This window comes from Plectropomus leopardus, chromosome 21 (assembly GCF_026936395.1).
Source record: "Plectropomus leopardus strain MGB_pleo_1.0 chromosome 21, ASM2693639v1, whole genome shotgun sequence".
NCBI lineage: Eukaryota > Metazoa > Chordata > Actinopteri > Perciformes > Serranidae > Plectropomus > Plectropomus leopardus.
Genome location: NC_142196.1, coordinates 5,198,055 through 5,210,883, shown reverse-complemented (window position 1 = coordinate 5,210,883; position 12,829 = coordinate 5,198,055). Strand labels below are relative to the sequence as shown.

The window sequence follows — 12,829 nt, the reverse complement described above, 5'->3', positions numbered from 1 at the left end:
CTTTTAGGAACATACTGCTCTGTTTCTATAAAAGGTTAGGGTTAGGTTTGGGTTAAAATGCCGTACTCTAAATGAACGCTACAAAGAACACTGTCAGAAGGGAACTGTAAGTGTTAAAAAACTTTAAAAGTTCTGTCTAAAAGTTTATTAAAAAGTCTGTTATAAAGCCATAAGAAAACTGAGTAAATTTAAATAAGAAATGTTGGTTTAAAAGGACCAAAAGATAGCATGATGTAAGAATAAAAAATACATATATCTAGGGCTTTGTTATACCAGTCGAATCAGATTTGGCACTTCAACACGAATATTTGACAATTCATTTTGTTTTCTATACAAGGTTTGAAAGTTTGAATGGACTCAGCGGGACGTTAAGTGTGACAGTGACATTCAGGGATGTAATATAGTAAACAAGCTAACTGTGTGTGAACGAGGGCTCATAAAATTGCAACAACAATTTTTTGCAAACAATACACATCAAACAAAGCCAGTAACTGTATCATATTAATTGGCTGTGAGATGTAAATTCACTGCTTCATAGCAGAAGGTTTCTCCTTTTCCTCCTCTCTGCCACTGCCTGCATGTCCGCAGCTCCTCTTTATCAAAGACTAGCATGAAGATCAAGAAACTCTGGGGACCAAAATGTCCCCAGAAGTAAATTACTCGCACACACACACAAAACGACTGCTGGACTTGAAGCAGTCTCAGTCGACTGAGGGTCTACACCTGATGATTTGAATCTCCGAATTTCAAGGAGCAACCCTACATATATCTCCGTAAAAGTTGATGTTAGAAGTGCTTAAAATACTACAAGTTTGATTTTTAAAAACGCATTCAACTCGTTCAAGTTCCACAATTAAAGTGTTATGTATAGGGAGAATAAATATGTTTTAAAAACAGACATATATTAAAAACACTTGGTGCTTGGTAAAAGTTATGTGCATATGTTTATCTGATCACATAAAGTATATATAGTATAATTCAATTGGATAAAGTTAAGATCATTCATTTTGACTTGCTTCTCATAAATTATGTTGAAATAAACTGAGTGGGTAAAACTGACTCATAAAAAACTGTCATAAAAATATCTAAAAACTAGATATTCTCTGCTTCTGTGTAATATTTTAATATTAATATGTATTAGTCTACAGAAATAGTCAATGACAGTTAGGTTACTTCAGTAACCTAACTGATCAGTTTCAGTATCGTGCTTTAGCAATTATACACTGTAAATCAAAGTGATTCTAAATTATGCAAACCTCCATACTGAATCCCGTTTCTTCAGCGGCTCGCTTCCAAACACGATAAATAAACATGAACTTTTGCCCCCGATTGATTAATGACATTGTGCCATGAATTAGCAGCAGTTCAAAGGTTGTGTTTTCATTGTGTGCCTCGCTGAACGTCCCCTCTCCCCCTCATCTGACAGAGACACATCACACAGTCCGGAGGCAATCGTAAATTCAAGTGCACTGAATGTGGCAAAGCATTTAAATACAAGCACCATCTGAAGGAGCACCTACGCATCCACAGCGGTGAGTTGACCACCCCTGTCACCATGGCAGCATTCTGTGTGTGTGTATGGGTGTGTGTGTGCACGTGAGCCGGCCTGTTGTACACCATGATGTCTCTGTTGGCCACAGATATTTCAGTGTCAGTCTTCTGTACCAATATTTATGTTTTATTTATGTTTTTGCCAATTTGCTGTATTTAGATATCCTTTATTTTGTTTCAGTCCATTGTGTGCTCTTCCTTAATGTGCCATAATTGTGTTTCTTTTGGCATTATGGGACAGCAATTAGAGAAGGGCATTTCCCAATGGTGCCATTACATCAGCGTTTAAGCATCATTGAAATGCATTAGAGCTTTTTCCTACAGTACTGCTCGTAGCCTAGCTTGCTCATTTAGCTTCATTCACTAATGGAAATGTGTTTCTCTCCTCCACCCCCCGCCTCCCCTCCTTTCTCTCTCTCTGTTCTACACATTGTGGTTTTATTCAGGAGAGAAACCCTATGAATGCTCCAACTGCAAGAAGCGCTTCTCCCACTCAGGCTCATACAGCTCCCACATCAGCAGTAAGAAGTGCATCAGCGTCATCTCAGTTAACGGCAGACCGCGCATGGGGAATGCCAAAACCCAGACCCAGGGTCCGTCACCTGTGCTGCCCACGCCGCCCTCAGTCCTCCACACCCAGATAAGGGAGAAGCTGGAGCACAGCAAGCCCCTGCAGGAGCAGCTGCCACTCAATCAGATCAAGACTGAGCCCGTGGACTACGAGTACAAACCCACGGTGATCACATCCCCGGGTATGGCCGCCATGAACGGTGGGGTTTTCAACGGAGGTGCCGCAGCTCCTCTGCAGGGCACAGTCCAGGCTGTGGTCCTGCCCACTGTTGGGCTGGTGTCGCCCATCAGCATCAACCTGGCAGACCTGCAGAATGCACTCAAAGTGGCGGTGGACGGTAACGTCATCCGCCAGGTGCTGGAAAGCAACGCCAAAGGTCAGGGGCAGGTAAACTCGGGGTTAACCACTGGAATGCTCCATCCCGCACAGCAGCAACTCATCTCAGCCATCAGTCTGCCTATTGTGGGTCAGGATGGAAATGCAAAAATCATTATAAACTATAGTTTGGACCCCAACCAGGGCCAGCTCACAGCCCATAACCTGAAGAAAGAGCCTGAGCCGGTCTCACCGGGTCAGACCACCACTGACACCTTCAAGTCCCAGAAACTCCCTGAAGATCTAACCATAAGAGGCTCCAGGCCCCTGGAGACTAAAGAAAAAGAGGAAAAGACCACTAAAACTTGTCTCCTGTGTGATAATTGTCCCGGCGGGCTGGAAACACTCCACGCCCTCAAGCACTGCAAAAAGGATGGTCTCAGGCTGAACGGAGCGGGCCTGGATAAGTCGGAGTCTGCTGTTGCTGCCTTGCTGTCAGAGGGTGGACTCTGTAACCAGCCCAAGAACATGTTGTCCCTGCTCAAGGCCTACTTTGCCTTAAACGCAGAGCCCACCAAGGACGAGCTGGCCAAGATCTCTGACTCAGTCAGCCTGCCAATCCACGTGGTCAAGAAGTGGTTTGACAAAATGCAGGAGGGTCAGATATCACTGGGTGCCCCGACACCTCCCTCAGAGGAGGAGGACACCTGTGAAGCTAACAGCGTGGTGTCTCTGGTCCCAGGGAAGAACACGGCCATTATGAGTCCCTCCGTGACCCAGGACAGCCCGACAGAAGCCACCCCAGCGGAGGTCAACGGCGCCCACAGCTCGCCGGCCTCTCCCTCACCACTAAACCTGACAGCTGGCGGTCCCGTCCCGGCCCAGCCTCCTCAGAGCACTGAGGGACCCCTAGACCTGTCGCTGCCAAAGCCCACCAGAGAGGAGGCGGAGAGAGAGGTGGCAAAAGCCTGTGTTTACCCCACCCCTTCCTCTGGCTCTACCAATGTGGATGAACCCCTAAACTTAACTTGCACAAAGAAAGAGGCATCGCCACTCTCAGCCATGGGCGCCAGCCCCATCGCACTGTACTCCAGCCAGCCAAGTGCCAAACCCCTCGACATTGTGACCACAATGCAATGCCTACGGGCATTAGCCACTAACAACAAACAGACTATCCTGATCCCCCAGCTGGCTTACACCTATACCACTACAGCAAACAGCCCCGCAGGGACCGAGACGCAGGACACCATCCACCTCAACGGAGTCAAGGTGTGCAATCAATTACTTCCCACAATGTGGCAACAGCTGAGATTCATGGTCTTTTTCAAAAGTAAGCTTTCTTGCCAAAAGTTAGATGGTCGTTTAGCATGTCTGTATGCTAAACATAAAGCTACAGCCAGCAGCTGGTTAGCTTAGCACGGAGACTGGAAAGGGGGGAGCAGTTAGCCAGGCTCTGTCCAATGGTGACAACTAACACTTACAAGCACCTCCAAAGCCAACTTTTTGGAAGAGATAGTTCAGACTTTTGGCATGGGGTTATATGAGGTATGTATCCATTCTCTGTATATTACATACAATATGTACAACATGTCCCCAGTTTGAAGAAGAGATACTAGTACTGACATGGTAGCAAAGTAATGTAATGTTTTTGTTTTTGAGAGGGGCAGCAGCAAGATGTATTTTAGCACTCTAAAAAAGAACAACATTATCATCGTGATATTGAGAATATTTCTAGCACTTTACCTGCTACAGACATCCCTTTCTGGAGGGGAGAGGCATTAACGGCTTCAATTCCTTATCTTTGCTCTCTTCAAAGCCCACAGACTCCATCGACAAAAATTATTATTTCAGCTCGCTGATCATAGAAGCTGTTATTTTTTGACTTTATCTTCTAAAAGGGTTAGTTCAGAATCACCGGAGTCCCACGATAAAACTGATCAAGAATAACTGATCAAGGCCTAGATAAACCAGCATCTCTCATGTCAGGGGAGCTAAAATTACTGGTTTCCTTAAAATGAGTCTGGCTTTGAAGAGAGCAAGATAAAGCATTCAATATTTTACCAACATAGCATACACATTATCTGGTATTGAGTTTTTAGGTGGGACCTTTTTTAAGTGACTAGAATATGTTTCGCTGCTGCCCCCTCAACAGCAGTACATTTCTTAGCTTTAATGTCAGTATTTCTCCAAACTGGGGGGGTGATGACTGCCATAATATACTGACTATGGATAAGTACCTCATACAACCCCACTTCAAAAGAGCCAAAAGTTTCTTTTAACATGTTATAATTAACTTAACTTCAGACAAAAAAAAATGAGATATAACATGTTAAGAAGTCAAATTTAGAGGTGCTGGTAGGCAGATTTGACTATATTTATATAGCCAGGCTAGATATATTTATGATACAAACATGAGAGTGGTATCAATCTGTTGCTTGAATTCATCCTGTCTGCACTGCTCAGCTACTGTGTGGCCTACTGAAGACAGGGAGAAGTTATTTTTAAATGTTTACAGCACTGTTATGAACAGATGCTCATATTACATTGTAATTACAGTTCCAAAAGCGTGTCAGGTTTCCATTTGTGCATCTGAAAATATTATTATGAAAAAGGAAATAGAAAAGTACAAAGATACTTATCAAAAACATAAGAGAAGAAGCAAAAAAAAAAAACCACTGTCTATAGGGATACTATTACCACGGGACATTAGAGGTACTTGCATAGAGTCACAAATGGACAGAAATTATAAGAGTTGGGAAAGTAAAAGAATAAGTTGTACAGTATCAACCCTCCACCCCTAAATGGTTCTCCATTTTCTGTCATTTACATGATTATGTAGTCTGTACACGCATCCATGCATACACGCACATATACGCATATTACAATACATAGCACATACACAGAGACATAAAAATGTATCAATGAAGACAATATACTGAAAGACTACTCAACAAAACCAACACCAAGTTTAAGTTAAGGTTGGTCCAAGAAGAGTCACATCCCTGTGGACAGTTAAATCCACAGCTTTATATCTTAACCAGCATGTCACAGTCATTGCTCCTCCAGATTTATTGATCTGACAAAAAAGGTTGTTTACACTAGTGTTGCTCAAGTTTTGACCCCTTCCAGGTCAGCCAAAGCAAAGATGTTGGACACTAAAACTTTGAAACAATGGGTTTACAGACTGTGCCGGAAAGACTTCAGTGTCTGATCCGGAGGCCATTCTTAGAAGCAAGTGGTTTGGATTCAAGTTGGCTTTTCTCTTTTTCAAGCAATCAGTCAGACCCTTGAGTCCAGATCATTAGTTCTTATTGTTCAAAACCACCACAACATGATAGATAGTGTGAATCCATCCAAAATGTAATCAATAAGTCATATATAGAAATGTCAGAATTCAGCTCTTTGTAAAAATGATAGCCCTTAATAGTTCTTCATTGTGCAGACACCTAATGGGCCCGTAATGATGGATGTAGATCTCTGTGGGTGTATGAGTGATCTTCCTGGGCTGTCACCCAGAGGACATGAGGCTGCACTTTGCTGCAGAGCCCCTATTGATCTGATGGAATCTGTTTAAACGGCACACCTCTGCCTGCCTCATTGATTTATTGTTGTTGTATTATACTTTCGTGTTAAGTGGATTGGCATAGACCTGCCTTGTTAAAAAACGAGCTCTGTGTGTATATCTTCTGTTTAATACTGCCCCACATCCTCTCTCAGTGCATCAGTAGATGAGTTTAACCAGTGAGAGACAAGAGAACACTCACAAGAGAACAGTATGGTTGGAAAATATTGTTCACCCCTAACCTGAAAATTCAGTGATATGACTTTCACAGTAGGCAGGATGTGACACAGCATTATTTCCAGCAATGCACTCACACATGTTCACTTGTATTTCTACTGAGTCAAACATTTTAAATTCCTACCATGTCCAGGAGGAGAAGCAGGACACGGGCTCGGAGGGCGTGTCCACCATGGAAGAGCAGAACGACTCCGACTCGGGCCCTCCGAGGAAGAAGATGAAGAAGACGGACAGCGGCATGTACGCCTGCGACCTGTGCGACAAGATCTTCCAGAAGAGCAGCTCCCTGCTGAGACACAAATACGAACACACAGGTAAACATCATGTGTTTCCTAATTCCACACCCCAACACAGCCAAAAATCACAGATGGGCTCTGAATAAAAAAAAAAAAGAAAAAAAATCATACAACCGGAACTTGTCTCACCACCCTCACTGTCGGGTCTATGGAAAGATGAGTCAGAGTGCAAGCGAAGGGGGATTTTGAGCTACAGCGTAAAGCAGGGTGGACACCTCCATTCCAGCAGGTATTACTCAACATGCACAGAAGAGGTCTGAGAGTTACTTTCCGCCAACTCCCCACCTCTGCACTGCCAGCTTCTCATGTGAAGCACCAAATGTTGCAAGAGGCAAGCTCTGGTAGTGATTTGGACTGCGCTAAGATGATGATTCTGTGGCCAAGTACAGGTCAACACTCTCAGAGGCGTTTTCGCTTTATTTTTTTTCTTTATTACTCTGATACCTGGCTTGCAACCACAGTTTTCAGCTCCAAATGACCTCACCCTAGGTGAAACTAGCTGCTCCCTGCCTGGATAAAGTTTCCTTGAAGGTTTGCAAGCGCAGTTGTTGTGATTTTGTTGCATTGTTTTGAAATGTTCTCCTTGGATACATTGATGATAGATACTGTTAAAGGCCTGTCAACCTTTCACGCAACATTGAGGGGGGGATTCACTGCGATTGTGCAAGTGTTTATTGTTTTCCTTCCCGTGTCTGCGCCTTTTAACTCAACAGCACTTCAATTTTTCTTAAACAGAGTTGTTAATATTTATTTTCTCTGTCTCCACAGGGAAGCGGCCTCACGAGTGCGGCATCTGCAGCAAGGCCTTCAAACACAAACACCACTTGATCGAACACATGCGCCTCCACTCAGGAGAGAAGCCGTACCAGTGCGACAAGTGCGGCAAGCGCTTCTCGCACTCCGGCTCCTACTCCCAGCACATGAACCACCGCTACTCCTACTGCAAGAAGGAGACGCAGAGCCAAGGCGGAGGGCGAGAGAGCCCCGAGGACGACGCAGAGGCCCAGGCCGAGATGGAGGCCCTGAGCCGAGTGCAGCAGCTCCTGGCCAACTCCCAGCTGGACTTGGAGGAGCGAGGGAGCAGCACCAGAGAGGACGAGGAGAGCGAGGAAGAGGAGGAGGAGGAGGAGGGCGCGGTGGACATGGATGACATCCAGGTGGTGCAGATAGGGGACGAAGGAGGGGAGGAGGAGGAAGAAGAAGAGAGGAATGAGGAGGAGATAGAGAGAGTTTTGGTGGAGGGAGAAGGAGAGGAGGTGAAAGAGGAAGAAGAGGAGGCTGACACAAGGCAGGAGGAGGTGCTCGGGAGCATTCAGGAAGAGGAGGAAGTCAAGATGAGGGAAGCGGAGGCGATGGATACAGAAGGAGGGGTGACGGAAGAGGGGGAGGTCACAGAGGAGAGCGGAGGCGAAATAGACACAGTTTCTGGAGAGCAGAACGAGACGCCGCAGGAGAAAGGAGATACTGACTAAAAGAGGAATCGGACTCCTCCCTGAGACACAATCAGATTCCTCCTCTCTGATCGCGCAGAGGAAGAACGCAGGAGATGATGTCTGGTCACTCTGACAGTTCCTTTCAGTTCACTACTGTGTAGAAATCCAGGTGTGCCTGAAAAAAAAATACTAGTGACTTTTCCGCAGGAGAACGATTTCTCGCTGTTAGAAAAATCAATTTGTAAAGAAAAAGATGAAGACGAACACAAATTTTAACAAACGAAGGAAATGCATTATACAGACTTTGGAAGCTAGAGCCGACACGTTTTAGATAATGTTTTATTACTAAAACACCTTGGGTCATTTCTTTTTATCAGTGTTACTAATTTTATCACTCATATTTTAACCTTTAAAAAGTTGTACAGTTGGGAGATATTTCTATACCTTTTTATTGCCAATGAACAAAAAAAGTCAGTATTTTATTAAGTTGGAAGGAAAATAAGAAAAATCCTGTGCACTACAAGTGGCTTGGTTTACCTATGGATTGAGCAGTTGAGTTGTGTTGTCTACCCTTCAGTATTACCGCACTAGTTTTACCACGCCATCATGCTAGCAGATGTTAGCAGTACATCTCTTTTTGATTGGATTGTGAGCCTTAAGAAGAAAAACAACGGAGAGCGGACGGGTCTTTTCAGTCATTAACTTCCTTTTAGATGTTTAGACTCATTGTTGTCAAATTTCTTTTACTAATCAGTGTTTTTTACAAATAGTTTGACATTTTAGAAAATGTGCTTGGTTCTTTTCTTAAGAGTCAGATGAGAAGATTGAGAGAACATATCTGTCTGATTAAAGCAGCGCTACAACCAGCAACCACTTAGCTTAGCTTAGCATGAGGACTGAGAAAAGGGGATAAAAATAGCTTAAGTTAAATCTAAAACATAAAACTAGCAGTTACTTCCTGCTTATCTACTGCTCCACACTCCAGTCCAGTAGGTGGCAGTAATGTGTGGTGGACTGTAGAGTAGTGAAGAGATGACGTATTTTTGTAGGCCAACCAGGAAGTTGGCATCGCACCGGTTCCCTCGTCAAAAACCTCATGAGATTTTTGAATGGGATTTGTGATTAGCGCCAAAAATAAGTTCTCTGATGAACACAAGTTTATGAGAATTGCACGTTTTGTTTAGCATGATAATATTTACAGGGGAACACAATTTTTGTGTGTTTTGAAGCGTAAATGAAATCACCAGAAGCAAAAAGCTATTGTTAGGCTATACACAAACTACATCACAGTCGCACGACTCGAAAAATATTATAAACAGATAAAGCCACAAGTTCGAGTGCAACTCTGTAAAGCTGTAAAGGCGGACAAGTGGGTTTAATGAGTTTCTGTGTCCGGTGTGATGAAATCTGACATCCCCGACAAACACTGTAGTCCCATTTACCCACCTGTAAGCAACCGCCTTTTTTAAGACGAGCAAAACCTTAAAAATCGGGTTTAAGCAGACGTGTTTTATGTTGCAGAACAAAACGTCTAAATATACGTAGCCTGTGTTAACCACAGACCTTAATTAAGGCATTTTATCGAAAACCCATTCAAACAAACCTGTAGACTTTAAGACGAGGGAACCGGACGTACTAAAAGGCTAATGGACTTGTGCGTTTTAGGACTCATTACTTCACCACTCTATTTGTGACTTCCAGACAGAGCCAGGTCAGCTGTTGTCCTCTGTTTCTAGTATTTCTGCTACATGAAGCTAATCATCTCCTGGCTATAGCTTCATATTTATGACAGATACGAGAGTGGCATTGAACCTCTAATCTCAATTGGAAGACCTTATAACAGTTATATGAACTGACCATGACCTCATAACACTGCATTACATGGTGGTGGTGGCATAGATTTATAATAAAACCTACATAGATGCCAAGATATTCATTCCAATGGAGTTGCTCGCCCGGCGCATATGCCAAAAAAAGTTTTTAGCTTCTGCGTTTATTCTCACGTTATGTGCCCCACTGAATATGCTCAGAAGTGTCCCGCGAGCCCCAGCCAAAAGTTCCCACTCAGCTCGTAGACTGTTTTGATGATGTCATGGATTTTTAAATTTCTTTTCTCGGCTCAAGGAGTGTTTCAAAAATATAAAACCATCATGGATCGAAAATTCATAATAGACAGATTCATAACTGACCGTGTTTACAGTTATGGGTATCCTGTCAATATTTGACAATGTCCCTTTCACAATGGTTGAAAAAAAATTTTGGGCTGCAGGGATTTTTTTTCATCACAACACCACAATTGGCCACTGGGGAAAATTTGCTGCAAGCCTGAGCTGTTGTCCTCAGGGACTGGGTGGCTCTTGATATATTAAATTATGTGCACCACAGAAACAATGCCAATATAAAGTCACTTAGGATCCTTCTCGTGGTGGAAATACAAAAATTCCTGATGATGAATTCACACAGTGGGCAATGGTTAATGCTACAGCTCAACAGGTAATACAACAACAAAGTTCATGTTGGCAGAAGATTTTGGTAGATGGGTCAAACAAAAACAGGACTTTCACCTAAAAGACAGCTGTTTGTATGTACAGCCTGTACGTCAAGTAACATGACATATTTTGGTCACTTTAATATGTCCTTGCTTCTCATGCATAACAAATGTGGTTATTTCAGTGGAAAACAATCTTTTTCTAAACCTTACCAAGAAATTTTGTGCCTACACTTAACAGTGCCGCCACCACCATGTAATTTAACACATTACATGCCACCATCATGTGATTAAGAGGTTGTGCTTATTTCACGCATTTCTGTGAGATCACGTTGGCTAGAAAATAAGGGTATTTTCGTGAAATGTCAAACTATTGATTTAAATGTTCAGAGCAAGCAGAAAGGGGACGCAGAAATCTGTCTGGCCCTCCCTATGCCTATATCCCCACCCCCCCGACTCCGAGCCATATGCAAAAAACTCAAACTAAAACAAGAAAAACATGCATATCAAAAGTGCCATTGAATATTGCTGTTGAAGCTTAGCAGCTCTGATCAGGTATTGCCGGGTCCCAGATCAAGCGATACACCGGAATACTGTTGACTTTGGCTCGCCACCACACCTGAGAGAGTTTAGCCTACCACATATTCATGTGTCCTAGATTTTAGAGAAGTTGCTTTCATGTCTAATCTGAGCAGCTGAAAGAATTGCAATGCACATGTGCTCCAATGGATGATGAAGTATAACTTAACTGTGTCCTGCCTTTTCAAAGCTTATTCAGTGCACTTGTTTAACACACCATCAAACGCTCAGATGTCTCTTCAGGTAACAAATGTAGGCAAATATGAATCCCAGGAGTTAAATTCAACCATGTTTTTACCTGTCAGTATTATTATTTTTGTCTCTTTTGTTGTTTTATGTTCTGTTTCAGTGTGTGTACTGTATGTTTTCAGCAATGGCAGTATTATCCCCACCGCCAAGGAGATGGGTATGTCTGTTTAGTCATAGAGAACTTTTATATTTATGTGTCTTATTTTTTATATTTCTTTATGGTTATTTATTACACTATGTAGTGTACAATACTGTAGTTTGTATTAATACGATAATATATTTTAGTATGGAAAAAAAAGATTCAAAGGCGAATAACTACAAGCCTGGAAAAATGAGACTCCAGCATACTGAAGTATGTTTTTCGAACAAATAAAAATGTTTTTCCTTGGGAAAAAAAAAAAACAAACTCGCACCCTGCAAGCCTGAAAATTGGAACCTGTGACCTCTGTGCATCCATTCTCATGTTAGTTTTCTTTCCCCTCTCTAATATGAAGCTACTGAACTTTTGAAAACTAATCGTATGTCTAATAGCATGAGTGTGTGCTGTTTTATTGAAGGATTATCCTTAACCACACAAACTGTCCTTTTTGCCAAGCCAAAATAATATTGACGTTTGTTCTTATGTTTTTATTTGTGCCAATTTGTTACTTTATATGTCAGTGTCAAGACCACGCCCACTTTTATATGCCCCTCCCCCTTTTAACACCCTCATCTTTTTTTTTTATAGTGATTGTTTTTTGTTTGTTTCCTTTTTTTTGTTCATTTTTTATGACTCCCCATCTCACAATAAAATACATCAATTACAAGCTGCTGGGTTTGTGATTATATTCTTAATGAGAGTTTTAAAAATCACGCAATATGAAGTGGATGCTTGTACTGCAATATTATAGTTAATATTACTTTTTTTTTTAAAGGGGACCACTTCAAAAATGTCAAAACTTAAATTTGAAATTCATATGTTCAATATTGATTTAAATATTTCATACCAATGTTCTGTGTGGGGTCCTGGAGACCCTGGGCTTAACAATTTAAAAAAGACACCTGACCAAGGCCGAACTATTTTTCTATTATTTTCTATTCATCATAAGCAATTATAGCTCAACAGTCCGATGGCAATTTGTTACATTTATTTCTAATTAAGATTAAAGTTTCTAATGATTAATGCAGACAGTGTTGCATAGTTATCTTAGCACAGACATTTTTATTTATGTATTTTTTATGTGGGGGGTCTCATTAATATATATATTATACTTACCTTTCAAATGATTCATTTTCAAAATTGCAATTAATTGCTGAATTTCAATAGTCAATCACAATTTATTTCATGTTTAAATTTCCATTAATTTGCATTTTAAAAGTTTTGAAGTTCATATTAACATGTTAAAGCAATTCTGACCAGAGTGTCTTTATTGGTAATCAGATGAATGTGAAGAATTGTACTTTATGTAAATGACATTTAGAATGATTTTTTTATGAAATAAGTGCTACATTGATGCAACAATACGGTTTTGAAACTGAGACTTAAAGGTAGCAGACAACTTCAGAGTG

General features: G+C 41.8%; 2 protein-coding genes across 4 annotated transcripts in view; one reads left to right on the top strand and one right to left on the bottom strand.

The window, feature by feature from the left end:
• The window catches only part of znf438 (zinc finger protein 438), a 149,071-nt gene extending 142,572 nt beyond the window's left edge, over positions 1-6,499 (bottom strand). The window contains exon 1 of the mRNA XM_088072190.1: positions 6,361-6,499. The gene's annotated coding sequence lies outside the window, so the exon portion shown is untranslated. The remainder of the gene's footprint in view (positions 1-6,360) is intronic.
• The window catches only part of zeb1b (zinc finger E-box binding homeobox 1b), a 69,642-nt gene extending 57,555 nt beyond the window's left edge, over positions 1-12,087 (top strand). For all 3 annotated transcript variants that reach the window (XM_042510368.2, XM_088072189.1, XM_088072188.1), the window contains exons 5-8: positions 1,427-1,532; positions 1,998-3,706; positions 6,370-6,550; positions 7,301-12,087. In XM_042510368.2, coding sequence (XP_042366302.1) covers positions 1,427-1,532; positions 1,998-3,706; positions 6,370-6,550; positions 7,301-8,004 — 2,700 coding nt within the window. In that variant the 3' untranslated portion in view covers positions 8,005-12,087. The remainder of the gene's footprint in view (positions 1-1,426; positions 1,533-1,997; positions 3,707-6,369; positions 6,551-7,300) is intronic.
• The last annotated feature ends 742 nt before the right edge of the window (positions 12,088-12,829 follow it).